The sequence below is a fragment of the Sinocyclocheilus anshuiensis genome, unplaced genomic scaffold (genome assembly GCF_001515605.1).
Source record: "Sinocyclocheilus anshuiensis isolate Anshui unplaced genomic scaffold, SAMN03320099.WGS_v1.1 scaffold566, whole genome shotgun sequence".
Lineage (NCBI taxonomy): Eukaryota > Metazoa > Chordata > Actinopteri > Cypriniformes > Cyprinidae > Sinocyclocheilus > Sinocyclocheilus anshuiensis.
The window spans coordinates 1721077-1737790 of record NW_015542410.1 but is presented as its reverse complement, the minus strand read 5'-3'; the positions used below and the strand labels follow the sequence as shown (position 1 = coordinate 1737790).

The following is a 16714-nucleotide window of genomic DNA, read 5'->3' as shown; positions in this document are numbered from 1 at the left end:
GCTTCAGTGTAAATATTGCGTCAAAATCAAATCAATTTGAGCGTGATTTAAACCCGGATGATTGTAACCACTCTAAGTTCGTCTGCCTTGGGAAAGCTAGCGTGTCTCTGACATAGTGATAACACTAGTTGCCTTCTCTAGTGCATCTCAACCTGGTCTCGTCCCATTCGTCAGTATTTGTGATGTCACAAATCCCGGAAAATATGCGTTGTAGTCCAAACGAGTCGTTCGTTGTAGTTTTTGAAAAGTGATTTATTTTAAATAAAATATCTCCTTTTGAATTGGACTTTGTAACTTCGCAGATCTTTTTTATGCTCAAACAGCAACATTACAGACTAACTAAAATTGAAAAAGTGAAAAAGCATAATAGGACCCCTTTAATTTTATCCTTTTCTTCAAGCTTTTCTTGGTGGAGAGGGCAGGAAGAAGAACTTTGCACCTTATTGGTTTGGGTGGAATGGCTGTCAGCGCCTTGGCCATGACCATTGCTCTCTTATTGGTGGGTCCTGCTGTCTGTTTTCATTTTGCTGAAGATTCAAAACAGTCACTGTAAATATCTGACCATCATAAGAATGTCGTACCTGTATTTTCTTACCTTTGTTCCTGAGCAGAAGGACATTGAGGCTCTTCGCTACCTCAGCATTGCTGCAGTCTTTGCCTTTGTGGCCATGTTTGAGATGGGCCCTGGACCCATTCCCTGGTTCATAGTGGCTGAACTGTTCTCCCAGGGGCCACGTCCTGCCGCCATGGCCGTTGCAGGATGCTCCAACTGGACAGCCAACTTCCTTGTGGGAATCAGCTTCCCTAAACTGGAGGTATGAGCTTAATTTAGATGAACTTTTAAAAACAACTTCCATTACTTTAACTACTTAAAACTACAGTATTGTTTTAAAGTGTTTTAAGATAAATATAGTAATATTGGTTATGGAGAACCAGCTTTACAAATAAACATTTCTGAAATAAAATAAACACACACATTTGAACTTGAATTTGAAATAATTTAATCTAACCAATTAAAATAAAGTTTTTAAATAATTATTCTATAATAAACAAATATTTCATGCCAAGTGATTTTTATGTTAAATTAGTTTATTATTCTCCTTGTGGGAATTAGCTTATTAAAACGTATTAAATCAATTGCCATTACTTTAACCACTTAAATCTACTGAATTAATTTTTAAAGTAAAACTATTCATATTCTATATGGAGAACCAGCTTTTCATTTAAATATTTATTTTACATATGTATATAAAAATAAATATTTATTTTAAATATGTTTTTTTTTTAAATCACTCACCTTGAAACTTGAATTTAAAATCATTTTAATCTAACCCATTAAAATAAAGTTTTGTTTTTTTTTTATAATTATTCTATTATAATAAATTTTTATGTCATGATTAGCGGGTTATTGTGATCTTATTTTATGTTAAATTAGTGTATTCTTCTGCTTGTGGGAATATAGTTTCCTAAACTAGAGAATTGGAGGTATGAGTTTAAAGGGATAGTTCACCCAAAAATGAAAATTCTATTATTAATTACTTACCCTCATGTCGCTCCAAACCCGTAAGACCTTCGTTCATCTTCGGAACACAAATTAAGATATTTTTGATGAAATCCGAGAGTTTTCTGACCCTCCATAGACAGCAATGTAACTGCAATGTTCCCAGGCCCAGAAACGCATTAAGGTCATCGGTAAAACAGTCCGTGTGACATCAGTGGTTCAACCATAATTTTATGAAGCTATGAGAATAATCTTTGTGGACAAAGAAAACAAAAAAAATAATGACTTTATTCAACAATTCATCTCTTAAATTAATTTATTAAATCAATAGCCATTACTTTAACCACTTAAAACTAATAATTGTCTTAATATAGAACATTTTTATCTCATAACTAGTTACCGTAATTTTATTTTGTGGTAAAATGTGTGCACAATGTCAGAATTAACTTTTTTCTTATTGTTTGTGAATTACAGGAGCTGTGCGGGCCATATGTCTTCATTATATTTATGATCTTCCTCATCTTCTTCTTCATCTTCACGTACTTCAAAGTACCGGAGACCAAAGGGCGAACTTTCGATGACATCGCCCGTGGTTTTAGCGGGGCTCCGCCTCCAGCTGCCACCTCTGTGGAGGAGCCCGGCAGAGTCGCACTTCCTGCCTCTCCGGTCAAAGAAAAGGTCCCATTGGTGGAAGCTTCCAAATCTTCCTCGGAACAGGGTGCAAGCTCATCTGAGAAAGCTGCGGCAGATGCCACAAAGGTGGAGGACAAACCGAGCTCAGTTACCCAGCCACTGGTGGATTCTAGTAAAGAGGAGAAATCTAATTCCACCATCTAAGAAACGATGTAACTATATATAGCTTAATATGATTAAAGCCATGACACTGAAGATAGAAATATAATACTAGAGATTTATTTACTGGAAAGAGATTGTTTAGGGTAAACAGATTATGAAAGGAACCACAGTGGAGAGTCACAGATCTCCTAGACATATTTTGAAAGGATACGAGAGCTCATAGTACATGACCTTTATTTTATTGTGTAGTTTGACAACTGATGGATTGGTGCAATATTGATTCATGTTTTAAGAGTTATATCCTTTTATTGCTCATTCCTGTTTGTGCATTTTTAATGTGAATTGACAAATTGGACATAGTTTCCTTTATCAACTCAAACAGAAAAAGGGAATTTTAACATTTGGCCTTCATACTTCTCGCCATTTTCAACTGTCAAACCTCTTTTTTTTTTTTTTTTTGCTTTTAGAAAAGCACAAGTGTTTTTCCCTTGAATGATAGTTGGCAGTCATCATAATCTCTAGGTTTTTGCACTGACGATGTTTATTTTGTATAATATATAGTGTATATAGAAATATATATACATTTTCATTACTTCAGATCACTACTACCATCAAAAACACTTAGAACATATAATTAAAATGCATTAAAATATTTATATTTATAGGAAGTGCTTAGCTAGTAAAGCTTATGCCAAGAATAAAATCGCTAGTTTACTGCCAACAATAATACATTTAAAGAAACAGACTCTTCGGATAAATAAGTCACTCATTCATCTAAAATCACAGTAAAGGTTGTATTGTAGAGGATGCAAATGGACCAACCAGTGTTCAGTGAATTTCACTGTATATACAGTCTCAATAACTAAACAAGCTCACATTTCAGATATCCTAGATTAAGATTTTTAGCAAATGACATAATCAAGGAGGAAATTTGCTAGATTATGACCATTACTCCCGCTACTGAATTTCCTGTGCTTGGTGATTTAGTATTTCAGCTTTACATGTGCTGCACCGACTCACTTTGAGGTTTGACAGAGTAGTGAGACAAGTCTCACCTGATTTGAATAAATGTGTTTATAATACTGTAGCTGTAGTTTTGCACTTTCTGACATTCTGTTTTAATCCCTTTCATAGAGAGCACATATAGTATTTTGTTGTTCATACATTTATTTTTTACTTATATTAGAGAATCATGTAAGTCGATAAGACGCTTTATGCTGCCATTGCTTAGGTGTTGCTATTTTTGTCTAGATATTGAATGTGAAAGTATTTATTAATAAGCACATTTATACGCCAGGGGTAATATGAAGAACTGCGTTTCCCCATTCTGATGTCTTATGGTCATGTATGTGTTGCACGGAGAGAAACTCCAAAAAAGACCAAGAAAGAACATTCCTCTTGCAGTAGTGCACTGTGGTTTGTATTCCAGCGGTCAAGAGCAGCTTCACATTGAGCCAGCCCTCTTCTAACACTAGCAAACACAACCATCTTATTAACTGTTTATACCTTTCACATATTGTGTCTTTTACTGTGCATAATGTACACAACTCACTTGCTTACTGTACAGTTAGAAGAGCATCACCCTGTAAATACCCAAATTCATGTTTCTGTGTTAAATGGTCTCTGATGTAATTGCAGGTCAAAAGGAGTGTCTGCTAAACAGAAGTGTTGATGTTTTGACGTTTGTATATTTTATGGTGCCTTTTCCTGAACGTGTATCAAAATCATTAGTGGTACTGTGTACAGTTGTTGTATTATTTTGTGAATAAATAGTCTAAATTATTTCATCTCTTGTTACTTCTGTTTCCTACATGTTAATAGGATACATCAGATTCAGTGAAGTATACAGTAACATTTGTGGTATTTTGGTACCTAATTGTCATCACAAAAATATATTCAAGATAACTAAAGTCATAAAGATAGCTGTTTTTACTCAGTGTGCATATAAATAACAATATGAATTTGAATCTTTGATAATGAGTATTTATAGTTCTTTCCGATAACACAAGTTAGTATTTTTAATCACTGGACTGATATTCAAATAACACAGCGTCGTTCCGCATAATAACCAATCATTTTCAATAACGCCCTTTGAAGCCAATCAGATTTTAGCATCACTCTATGCGTCATCAATCGTGCTTCTGGTTAAAAACGGCTGCGTTCAGCCCGACAAAATCGGTGCAAAACGTTTTTTAAACGGAAACCATACAAAAAATAGGGTTGTCCATGTTTCAGAATTTGTTGTGGGTGTACGAGTGTGAGATTTCCCAACCTGAATTTTTTTTTTTCCCCAGTCGGCCCCTCGTGGAAATGAATGGGGTTTCCAGGAAACATGTCGTTCAAACCGGAAACCGTAGCAAAACGGTGCACACCGGTTTGAGCTTGAACTTGCCCCAGGTGAAGAGAAACTCATATTTAGACAAAATACAGATAAAATCGCATTTATTGAAGGATTATTATAAAACCTAACGTACTTCAATTTCCCTCACGGACCAAAACCGCAGGCATGAATGTGTAAGTGAAAAACCAAATATTTAAAAGTAGGCCTAATTTTGAACAAGTCAGGTGACCATTATTATTTATAACTGCACTAGCGATGACTAAACTGACAAAAAAATAAATAAAACCTTCATAAATAGTGTATTTTAAACACGTACGTCATTATAATGCAATAGACTTTCCAGTTACCAATAAATATACCCATAATATCATGTTAAGTTATACCATTTGAATTAGCCATAGCAGTGAACAAAATGTTACAGTAGTCCAACCTAAATAAATATAATGATAAGTTAAATCACAATACCTGGACTATTACTAGACACAGTTTGTGTTGGGTTTTTTTGTGTGGTTTCATACATGTTTACATTGCAGCTTTTGTCTATTAGCTGCATATTTCATATATGACACAATCTTACGCTGTTGCGTATTTTACATCCCCTCGTTCTCATTGTGTTGCAATTAAGCTTTTAGCGTTTATCCTTAATCTAAAGCCCTGAATAATAGCACATGCTTGCTTGATGAGATAATGTGCTTCTTTAAATTTGATAGCGTGATGTCACTGTCTGTAACAGGCAGTTTCTGTAATCCTTTGAAAGTGCTAATCTCAAACCTTAACTGTTTGTTTATTCATAGCTAGTGCGCAGCTCTTTTGGTGAGTCTTGGATTTGATCAAGTACATAAAGGGATCATTAGAGCACACCATAATCGAATGATTCTCCATAGCCCGCCTCTCGCATGTATTTCTCCATGTCCAGCGGCTCAGACACTTGCAGCACTGCTTGATCATTGGCGCTTCTCTCTCCTGATTGGAGCTTTCTGATCAGCTCAGCCAATGAGACTCGATCCTTTGGTTTCCACTGACAGCAGGATTTGATAATAGAATATCTAAAGAAATATTATGTAAGTGCATGTTATAGTGGCTATCGAAACGGAATAGATTCTTTGTTGTATATGTATGTTTTTTTTTCTTCGAAAAATGGTACGAGTCTTATTATGGTATAGGCCATCTTGACAAACTTTAAACTGACATTAGAATTTCCTGAGTGGCACTTCAAATTTGATGTTATTTTGTTTACATAATTGTGTTTCTTAATAGATTTTGTTATCAGTTATGTACATTAGGGTGTTATGTTACATCTTATGTTGTTAAAATAAATGTTTAGCTATTTCATTATTTTATTGGCACATGCAACAATGATGATGTTTTGTATTTGTGTGTATGACATAGTGCACCAGGATTATTATAGTTAACTGCAACAAAATTAATTTAAAGTGCATGTTTTTTAGATAAAGATGTTTACGGAATATGTGTGGGTAAAGAGACGTACAGTGTATTAGAGCAGTTGGGTGGTCTCTTTAGTGTGTTCACTCTCTGTAAATGCTGCAGAAGTTCGCTGGCCATGATGTTGGGAAAGGGCGGCTCTCCTGAGATTAAAAACAATGGGATAAAGAGCTTTAAACAATTTCATAATTTGATTATTTTTTCCATATAAATGGAACCTTGCAGCTGTAGCTGTACTGGAGACTTTTATAATAGTGGATGACAGAAACACTCACCTAATGTCACCATCTCATACAGCAAAATGCCAAAGGACCATCTATGGAGGATTAAACAGAAATGGACACAATGTCAAGATCAAAGGTGTCAAAAACATTAACTGAAAATACAAATAATTATCACAAACTCACATGTCGCTGCTTTGCTGGAGAGGTTGCTGTGCTAATGCTTCTGGAGCTTGCCATTTTCTCATTTCTATATCTTCTACATCCATAGAGGCTGCACTCGTTTTTCTGCGATATGCCGGACCCAAACCCCACAGCTTGACCGACAGATCCCGACCAACCAAGACACTTCGAGCCTTGACATGGCCATGGATGTAGTTCTTACTATGCAGATACTCCTGTGATTTCAGAACAGGTTGCGTTAGAATGCGAACTTGATCTTGTGACAAAGTATTCATTGTATATTGTAAATCATAAATGCTTTGGTATAAGTGCTCATGACTGGTCATGATTAATGCATGCCATTATAAATCACTCAATCATTCATAAATATTTGATTATACATTGTTGCCAGGCTTTTGTCTGTCAATGTGATTGTATATATCTTGCAAGCTGATTTGTTATCTAACCAGAGCAGATGCAATCTGAGCGCCCATGGTAAAGATTTGTCTTTCAGTCATGTCACACGGTGCCTCCTGACCTGTGTGGTCCTGTGAAAGAGATTTACAGCCAGTCAAAACAAAGGTGAGATATATAGTAGTTTGACTTTTAATCAATCCATTGCAAATGAGATAATCAGGAATGACACAACCTCTGTGTTGTCCACTCTTAGGTGACCTCAGCAGTGCAAATAACTGATCAATGTGAGAGTTTAATGTCAATATTGCACAGTAATTGCAAGTCGTGTCATATTTATCTAGAAGAATTGGAGTTTTGAGACTTTTAGTTCATGTTTATTCCTGTGATGGCAAAGTTTAATTTTCAGCATCATTACTCCAGTCTTCAGTGTCACATGATCCTTTAGAAATCATTCTAATATGCTGATTTTCTGATCAAGAAACAATTCTTGCTCTTTTGTACAAAAAAAAATTTAAGTGATGTAAACTTAAAACGGGGAAAATCCCTTTTTTCATGTCCCGCTCCCATAAGGAAATATATTAACACGGGAATGAAACCTGAGTTCATCAAGCCAAACTAGTTTTATCATTGTCTCTTGCAAGTGTGAAAATGAAGCATCACTCATGTACCTGTCTGCACCTCCACAGGAAGCTCAGCAGGTCACGGTGTTCCAGCTCCTCTACGGCAATCATCAACGGTGTCCGCACAGACACCACCCCCAGCAGTTTGGGCAACGATGGATGCGGTCCCAACTCTGAAAGGAAGTGGGCAAACCCCAGAAAGGACTGGCACTCTTTGGCATTGGCTGATTCTGCATGAGGGAAAAAGTAGAAGAAAGTAAGATTTTTTGTCCGCCTGGTTATCTGTCTGTCATTCAATATGACTGTCTGTCTTCTATCTATCTACCTATCTAACTTGCTGGCCACTATGTTGAGGTTTTGTAGCTCATTCTTTAGTTTCGAGAATAAAACATGCAACCTTCTAGTTGCAAACCCTGAACTTTAATAACAAGTGAGGCAGAATTCTACCACCGATTCATAACAAAATACACTGTAAAACCTTCGTTCATCTTCGGAACACAAATTACGATTTTTTTAAAGAAATCCGAGAGCTTTCTGATTCTGACCCTGCATAGACAGCAATGCAACTGACATGTTCAAGGCCCAGAAAGGTAGTAAGGACATTGTTAAAATAGTCCATGTGACATCAGTGGTTCAAGCGTAATGTTATGAAGCTACTAGAATACTTTTTGTGTGCAAAGAAGACAAAAATAATGACTTTATTCAACAATTTCCTCTCCTCCGTCTCAGTCTTCGTCGCGTGTTCACAACAGTACCACGACATGTTCCGAAGATGAACAAAGGTCTTACAGGTTTGGAACGACATGAAAAACGGCAATGAAATAATTACTACAATTACTAAAACTGAAATAAAATAAAGCTAAATAGAAATATTTTAAATAATGTTAAAATGAAACTAAAATTAAAATGAAAACTGAAAATATAAAAAATAATAGCTAACTCGAAATATTAACTAAAATAGTATACTATATATAAATTGTACGATATATTAATATTATTAAAATCAAATAAAAATAATAAAAAAAATAATAAAATAATGATTATCCAACAGTACCTTTAAGCACTCGTAAAACGACTGGCTGTCTGTCCATGACAGCTCTGTGCAATGTGACAGTGTTGTCTGCTTTTACTGAGAAGGTGAGAGGAAGTGGAGAGACCAGCTGAAAGAGGTCCGGATGCCTCCCGGTGGTTTGCTGAGGTACTGCAGGGCTTGAATTCTGCATGTCATGGTGAGGTTGGGCTGTCATGGGAATAACCTCATGTTCCAATGGGTTCAGCTCTGCTGGAGCTGTTGTTGCAAAGTAAATTAAAAGATTAAGAGAGAAAAAAAACTGAATCTGTTGTATGTTCTTACAGTATAACTTTTGAGAAAGACCTTTCAATAAACTCTTTGATAATTAATGAACAAGGTAGTCTATTAATAAACACTGCGATCATTCATAAAGGGAAACCCTTTAAATAAACATAGCGATCATGCATGGTCAGGAAGACTTAAAAATAAACATTTCTATCATGCATGAACCGGAAGACCTTTAAATAAACACAACAAACAACAAGCGACTTGAGTATTTAGTGTGTAACAAAGTCAGATGTCGTAGCTACCGTCAATGCCTTGCAGGTGCCGTCTGTTGCTGTTATGGTGTCTCTGTGTGTTATGATGGTGTTGTGTGTCATCTTTTTCATTTCTGTGGTGTCCATAAAGATGTGATGGCTTGTAGGAGCATTTGAGCACAAACAAAATGATCAGCGTGACCAGAAAAGCCAGGAGAAACAGCACCGGAACGACGATCAGTTCGACTTCATAAAAAAGCACCTCTGCAAAGAAAGTAGGAACACAATGGGATTAGAAAGCTGAATTCCTCGTGTCACATGTTGGCATGTTTTAGTCACAGATAGAGGGAACTGAGTGTGTCAAGCAGTGAGACATCTGATCACTCTCTCTAATCTCCTCCCACTTCATTTACACCAGTGAAACATGCAGTGCTCATTGTCTGCAGTGGCACTGGTGGAGATGATGAGGTTTTAAAGTTTTAGATCAGTCATGTTCCTCTCTGAAAGATGACCGTGACACAGTGTCTGGCTGTGAGGGCAGACTTATCTCTTTGTCTGTCTTTTCCTTTCCTATCTTGGAAATATGTTTCCCACGTTCAACCTCCTGTCTTGTCTGAGTGATTTTTCATCGTTTTATGGGATTGTTCATCATTTATATATTTATGAATCAGAGAGAAAGGAGTGGTCCAGGTAAAAATTACCTATTTTTTAATCTACAAATTATTGTAGAAGAAGTGAATGTTCAAGAATTTGGGGAAAATATCAATAAGCATAATGAACTGTTGAATGAATAGTCATAGATGAGAAAAGTGTGTTTCCACATGTATTAAAAGTAGTCTCTTGTGCTCCCTAATGCTGCATTTATTTGATCAAAAATACAATAAAAACGGCAATATTGTACATGATGCTTCAGATATCATTCTAATATGGTGATTTGGTGCTAAAGAAACATTTTTTATTATCGATGTTGACAGCAGTTATGCTGCTCAATTTGTTGGTAGAAATATTTTTTCAGGATTCTTTGATGAATGTAAAATGTGCATTTTTTAAAATAGAAATCTACAGCATTATTATACATTTCTTTACTGTCCCCTTAGCTCAATTTAATGCATCCTTTGTAAATAAAAAAAATATATAATTTCTTATTGAATATTACAAATATTTTAAACTTTTAAACGGTAGTGTATAGAGAGAGACTAAATTGAACATAACACACTACTTACCACAAAGAGTGCCTGCTACACATAGATTTGTTGTGTTAGTTGTATTAGACATACTGTAAAAGGAAAAATATATATATTACCACCATTAATGAGATATGGCAAAGCACCAACTTCAAAACACTACATATAAACTGATATCCAGTAATTCAAGTGCAATGCTATTCACATGCATCAGCTTATGTGTTTTATGAGTGTATATAAAACATCTCTGGCATAATCTTGCAGTGCATGTGTGCAGTTTGGCAGCTCTCCTTGAAAGACATCAAACCAGACTTTAAATATTTGACATTGATTACTCATGTAGTTTGCTGTATGTGTTTTGCAGAGAATATTTGTTATACTTTGTTAGTGTGTATGTACACTACCAGTCAAAAGTGTTTGAAGAGTAAGATTTGTTATGTTTTTTTTTTTTAAGAATTCTCTTCTGCTCACCAAGCCTGCATTTATTTGATCCAAAATACAGCAGAGCAGAAGAGAATTCTTTAAAAAACATTAAAAATCTTACTGTTCTTTTGACTGGTATTTTATTGTAAATGATTTGTACGTTTCACAATACTTTTAAGTATCGATCATAAAGCTAGATTTGCTTTGTTTTGATTGTCTCTGACATTTTTATTCAGCAATGAAATATGTAAGCAATTGTCTTGTAAAACAAGACAACACCGTCACATTGCACAAAGTCCCATCCTATTTGATGGCAGCGAAATATTTGTTATAATAACATCATGACAATGATGGAGCTTTTTGCCTCTATATAAAACACTGGCATGAAAAGAAAATATGATCTACACTCGTAGTCAAACATTGACGTTTGTGATCAATGGTTTAAAAATAGCTTCAGATTTATCAAGATTATCAAGAACATCAATGCACGTACAGTAAAAAAACATTGTGACAACATCACGCCTTGAATACTCCCACTACTGATCATCCTTTTTCAGCACATTCTTTCTGTTTGCCTTTGACATCTTAAGTTTGTGTATGAGACTACCAGACATTCACTCAACCGGTTTCTCTGCATTTCTGTCTTCACATTAAAAACACACCACAAACTTCACCACACGCAGGAGCCAATGTGAGCTCAGTATAATGTAAATACCAACTTCTTGATTTATCAAATTTTGATTTAACTAGAATTTAGCCAGTGAAAATGTGCCCATCAAGTTTCAGGTTTTAATGTTGTTTATTTATATATAAATAATAATTAAATATATCTATATATATTGTTTATATATACATATATATATATATATATATATATACACACACACACACAAACACACACACACAGCAGTATAATGTAAAATAATCTGTGCGTATAAATGTATATGGTTAGCATGTTAATGAACTTACATGTCATCTTTGTGTGTGAAAAATGATGGAACTGTTTCTCATTTTCCAAACTTGGTCATCTTCTTTTGTCAGAGGCTGTTTTGTTTCTATTCGTTGTTTATAAAACTGGTGTTTTTGCAGTATTTTATTCTCAAAGTATCAACTTCTTGGTCCCATCTCTTCGTATTCTATAAGTGCTCTTTGTTTTTGCTGTCTGTCATCTACCTGCATTCTTGCTGCCACACCCACATCCTACAGCTGTTTCTTTAAGCTCCGCCTTCACCTGACTTTCTGCAATGCATCACTGTACCTAAGACAGTTAATGATAAAGACTGGCTCAGTTGTCATATGTTAATATAATAACGTATCATATGTTTGCCATGGAAGGTTTAATAAAATATTTGCATGCAATTCTACCTGTGAATACATCTTAAAGGAATAGTTCACTCAAAACTGAGAATTTGATTCAAATTTACTCAACTTCAGGCCATCCAAGATGAGTTGTTTTTTCATAAGAACAGATTTGGAGAAAATAATCTTCATAGAACTGTTAGCATCTAATTGTTTTGGATAGTACGTGCAAGATTGTTTCTTTATCTTTTTATTCTTTATTGCTCACCAGTGGATCCTCTGCAGTGAATGGGTGCCGTCAGAATGAGAGTCCAAACAGCTGATAAAAATATAACAATAATCCACAAGTAGTCCACACGACTTCAGCCCATCAGTTAATGTCTTGTGAAGCAAAAAACAGCAAGTTTTTAGAAACAAATCCAGTGTTTTAACTTTAAATAGTCACTTCAGCCCAAAAATTCCTCCAGTGAAAAAGTTTATCCCCTGTTGTCCTCTCACTTCAAAATCCACCAACATATATTTTTAGAACCATTTTAGCTTGTAAATGGTGCTTAATCTGTGCATATTTCTCTCCTGATTCAGACAAAATGACTTTTTCATTGGAGGAAGCAATATTATGGATAGAGGACACGTAATTTCATTAAATACGTCTTAATGATGGATTTGTTTCTTACAAAAATGCAACTTTTGACTTCACAAGATGTTAGTTGATGGACTGGATGGACTAACCTGTGGATTATTGTGATGTTTTTATCAGCAGTTTGGCCTCTCATTCTGACGGCACCCATTCACTGCAGAGGATCCATTGGTGATCAAGTGATGTAATGCTAAAATTCTGCTTATCCTAGGTTTTTTTTTTTTTCACTCTTATCCAGAATGTGTTTATATAACGCTAAAACTGTCTCCGTGTGTCATTAAGTGTATTGTTTAACATTCTGTTGGTCATGAAAAGGGCGAATCAGAGATGACACTGGCCAATTTGGTCCTCCCTGTGCTGCCCTCATCATGTTTCATGGAGGACGGGGAGTTCCCTCGGCCGCTCAAACCCTCACTGTGCCCCTTTCCAAATGAACAGGTGATCAAAGTCTTAGTTTGTTGCCAGGGGCGACAGGATTGACTACTATTAAACAAACCGGCCCCGCTCATGAAGGGCCAGATGGGTTTAGTTTGGCATCTACGCTCTCTGTAACTCTCACACACATGCATAAACACATGTATGTGTCCCAGGCACAGGCATGTCCACATAAACGGACACACATGGCTTAGTCAGGCAACTGGACTGCTGTGTTGCACCACATGAAAAGGTGTGTGAGAGAGAGATGGCTGTGCATGCGTAAAGCCAGGAAAGAGAGCTCGAGCGAGAGAACTTGCATGTGCCCTCTCTCCCTCAGTCCGTGCCACCCCAGGGTGGGAATGCTAAGACAGACAGGCGGTTTATTTTTGGGTCAGTGACAGTGTGTCAATGGCCACAGATGCGTCGCAAAGGAAGGCTCTGAGATACCAGCAGACCGTGGTCAGTCCCTGTCTCTCTCCTGCTCTCTCTCTATCTCCCTCGGCCTTTCTTCTGCTCTTTCTTCTGTCTGGTTACTCTTTAGTCTGTTGTGAATTGCTGTTCTTCTGTCGTTTGAAATCATATGGGCTGAAAGATGTTGCACAATCTTTGCATGACGTGTATATTTGTACCGACTGAGTCACCGTGTTGAGCGCTGGGCTGCAGAACTCGCGGGAAAGTGCAACAGGAGTTAGTCATTTTCCTCCTGTAATTTTTTCTCCCTTTTACTCCATCTCTCATTTACGTATATATAGGCTCCTGAAGAGGTCTGTACTATTATTTTAGTTTATTTGTATAATTTTGCAGTGCAACTTTTTTAAGAGAAAAGGCCCAGTCCGTACTATGACTTTAATTAAAAATGAGTGATTCTTCAATTAGAATGGCTGTGCAAAAAAATGTGTTCTTTCATAATCAAGCAGAGATTAATAATCATTTAATAAATATATTTAAAGTCTTTTTAAATCGCCTTTTCTTAATTTCTGTTTTGAGCTTGACTTTTAAATACTGTGCAAATAAGGGAAAATGTATTTTGCACTTTTTCTAACAACTTTTTTAAAAAGTTGACAAAAACTAGAGTTAGTTATACAGTATAATACACATAGAAAACTAATTTTCTAACATTCAGAATCAAAAGACTAACTGAAGAATCACCCAAATTTCATACACTACTGTTCAAAAGTGTGGGGTCGGTATAATTTTTTAGGGTTTTTGAAGGAAGTCCCTTTTGCTCAACAAAACAGTAATATTGTGAAATATTATTACGATCTTTACGTCCCTTGAGCTCCAGAACATCTGCTGTGATTGCTGCTTTAACTGAAGGGGAGATGAATGATGTTGAACGTTTGAGTGTTTGAAATGGCGATGATACATCTTGGTTAGAGTGTACTATAAACAATGTAGTATTGCTTTCTTATGTCATCAGTTGAGGTCATCTTTTGCCAGTCTTGTCACTGTGATTTATAGAACAGTATGTAACATTGTCTGAACAAGACAAAACGTGTAAATGTTTGATCAATAAGCATATTTTGGGTTATGGGTCACCTACAGAATACTTCAATCTTCCAGTGATTTGCCACAAGAAAACAACTAAAAGACATTTAGAAATTCATTTTTGTTTGATGTATTGATTTGTAGGAGTTCAGCTTTATGACAATGAGCAGATATTCCATGCAGCGATAACCAGTGGCATTGTAGAGTTTTATGAGTCATGTGATATAGTTGGATACTAGAAATGGCTACTGGCAACCAACAACTGGCAAACATCAAAAACTTGGCAACCTCAAGCTGTTTCTTAGCAATTTTTGGTGCAAACAGGGCTTTAGCTTTAGCTGTTGTACTTTACAGTGGTTTAGTTATTTTAGAGTTTTTGTGATATTATTGGTTGCATTTTTGATAATTCACTGTTATGTTGTCAAACTGAATCTCAGCTATTTGTCTCATATTTAAGTTTTAGTAATTCCCTTATGTGCTACTTTGTACGAAGTGTACATTTAGCAAAGTTACCAAATGAAAGAGCCTCGACAGAAAGGCTAGGCATATTGGGATATGTTGACAAGTGTGGTCATCCCAGCATGGGACATCTAGAACATCTATTTTAGAAGCCCTTCAACAGAGTTACATATGACTTTGCATAACATCACATGACAACACCATGACAATTGCCTCGATAGCCTTCCCATACAGCCATCAGCATGACCTAAAGCACAGCAGCATACCATCAAAAACTCTTTCCAACATGCTTTAGCTTGAGCACATTAGCATTTTCTGATCAGAATTACTTATTTGTAGATGTGCTCTTAGTTTTTTATATATTAAAATGACAACATTTTTGGTTGTGCTCAACGTACATGCATGTGTGAACTGCACACTTTGCCTCAGCGCCACATTTGTTGTTAGCTGTCTAGTGCTAGTTAGCATGACAGTGTCACCTGATTATAGGTTTCCAACTTTCCTTGGGAGTCCTTGATAGACAGATGAACAAATTGGAAGATAGAAAGATCCACACAGAGGTGTGTGGGGAAGTGTGGCTGTGAACAGTGGGTCACACCGAAGCTATTATTAGCCTAGCGGCTAGTATTACAGGCCCTGGGTAGAAAGGGGGTAGTTCCAATCTATGGCGGACGGAGGGGGTCTGCGGGGGGTGTAGAAGACCCTAGGTGTAGGAACAGACTGGTACGAGATGAGAAGAGAGGAGGGGGTGAAATATGGAGAAAGCAAGGGATTACATGTACTGTGGGAACGGGTGAAAGTAACTGGATAGACGGCTGGAATGAGAGTGAGATGTGTTATGAGGAAGAGAGATACATGATAAACCTGTCATCTACATGGGCCCATTCCAAAGGTGAAAGTGAGCGCCTAAATGCAATAAAACTGCAAATAGTAACACATATAGATACACGTTTAATATTCGCTGTAAAATAATAGGCCTAAGCCAAAGAAAAATGGTTTTAAGTAAGATAAAAAATATACATTTATAGCTGTGTATACCATAATAGTTTATACTGCAATTATAAAGTTTAATACATACTGCATTAATTTAATCAAATATGCAGTAAAACAGTACTATTGTAAAGTGATATTAGAATTTTTTGTTTTTTATTTTAATATTACATTTTTCTCTTTTAATATGCCATACTCAATATTTTGTACTCAAGAAACATTTCTCATAGTGTGTTTCTATGCAAAACTGAGATTGTTATCAACGTTAAAAACACTGTAAAAATTATTGTGATTTTAACAGTAAAAGACTGTAAAAATGCTACAGTATAAGCCTGTTAAGTAAGTTTCCATACTATATTCGGTGAATAAATGTAATTACATTTAATGTAATTTTACAGTAAAATACTGTTAAAAAATACGGTTTTTGGAAGTGAAAAAGAAAAAATCATTGTATAATTTACAGTGAAAAGCTGTAAATTGACACTCCCAGAATTCCCTGCATGACACTTCATATTTGATGTTTTTTTGTTGAAATAACATGTTTCTTCTTAGTTTTTTCTTATCAGTTGTGTACATTAGGGTTTAATCTTACATCTAATGTTGTTAAATTAATGTTTATTGCATTATTTCAGTATCATGTGTGTCACTATAATGGGGTTTAGTGTTTGTGTGAATGACACTGTGCACCTTCTATATATACTGTAAGTATTGCCCTCCTCAGCTCGTAGAAAAGCTGTTTGTGATTAGCTTTGGTTCATCATGTGAC

The 16714-nt window shown here is 35.9% G+C and overlaps 3 protein-coding genes and 1 long non-coding RNA gene across 4 annotated transcripts in view; 3 read left to right on the top strand and 1 right to left on the bottom strand.

Annotated features, from left to right (window-relative positions):
- Window positions 1-2762, top strand: part of LOC107693366 (solute carrier family 2, facilitated glucose transporter member 3-like) — a 22190-nt gene extending 19428 nt beyond the window's left edge. The window contains exons 9-11 of the mRNA XM_016492716.1: window positions 401-499; window positions 612-815; window positions 1976-2762. Of these exons, the coding sequence (XP_016348202.1) occupies window positions 401-499; window positions 612-815; window positions 1976-2338 (666 nt within the window). The 3' untranslated portion in view covers window positions 2339-2762. The remainder of the gene's footprint in view (window positions 1-400; window positions 500-611; window positions 816-1975) is intronic.
- Window positions 2763-4700: 1938 nt separating this feature from the next.
- Window positions 4701-7643, top strand: LOC107693365 (uncharacterized). The gene is made up of 5 exons (XR_001634731.1): window positions 4701-4810; window positions 6378-6440; window positions 6573-6716; window positions 6939-7045; window positions 7567-7643. It is a non-coding gene; the product is annotated as an uncharacterized LOC107693365 (long non-coding RNA).
- Window positions 5141-15514, bottom strand: LOC107693362 (tyrosine-protein kinase STYK1-like). Its single transcript, XM_016492715.1, has 10 exons — window positions 15438-15514; window positions 10275-10327; window positions 9103-9315; window positions 8555-8788; window positions 7549-7730; window positions 6931-7011; window positions 6488-6699; window positions 6356-6396; window positions 6127-6223; window positions 5141-5683 (listed from the first exon to the last, which is right to left on the bottom strand). Exons 2-10 carry the CDS (start codon window positions 10324-10326, stop codon window positions 5488-5490), a joined length of 1308 nt encoding a protein of 435 aa, XP_016348201.1. The 5' UTR covers window position 10327; window positions 15438-15514; the 3' UTR covers window positions 5141-5487.
- Window positions 13416-16714, top strand: part of LOC107693266 (chloride channel protein 1-like) — a 33317-nt gene continuing 30018 nt past the window's right edge. Inside the window, exon 1 of the mRNA XM_016492573.1 lies at window positions 13416-13470. Coding sequence (XP_016348059.1) covers window positions 13420-13470 — 51 coding nt within the window. The 5' untranslated portion in view covers window positions 13416-13419. The remainder of the gene's footprint in view (window positions 13471-16714) is intronic.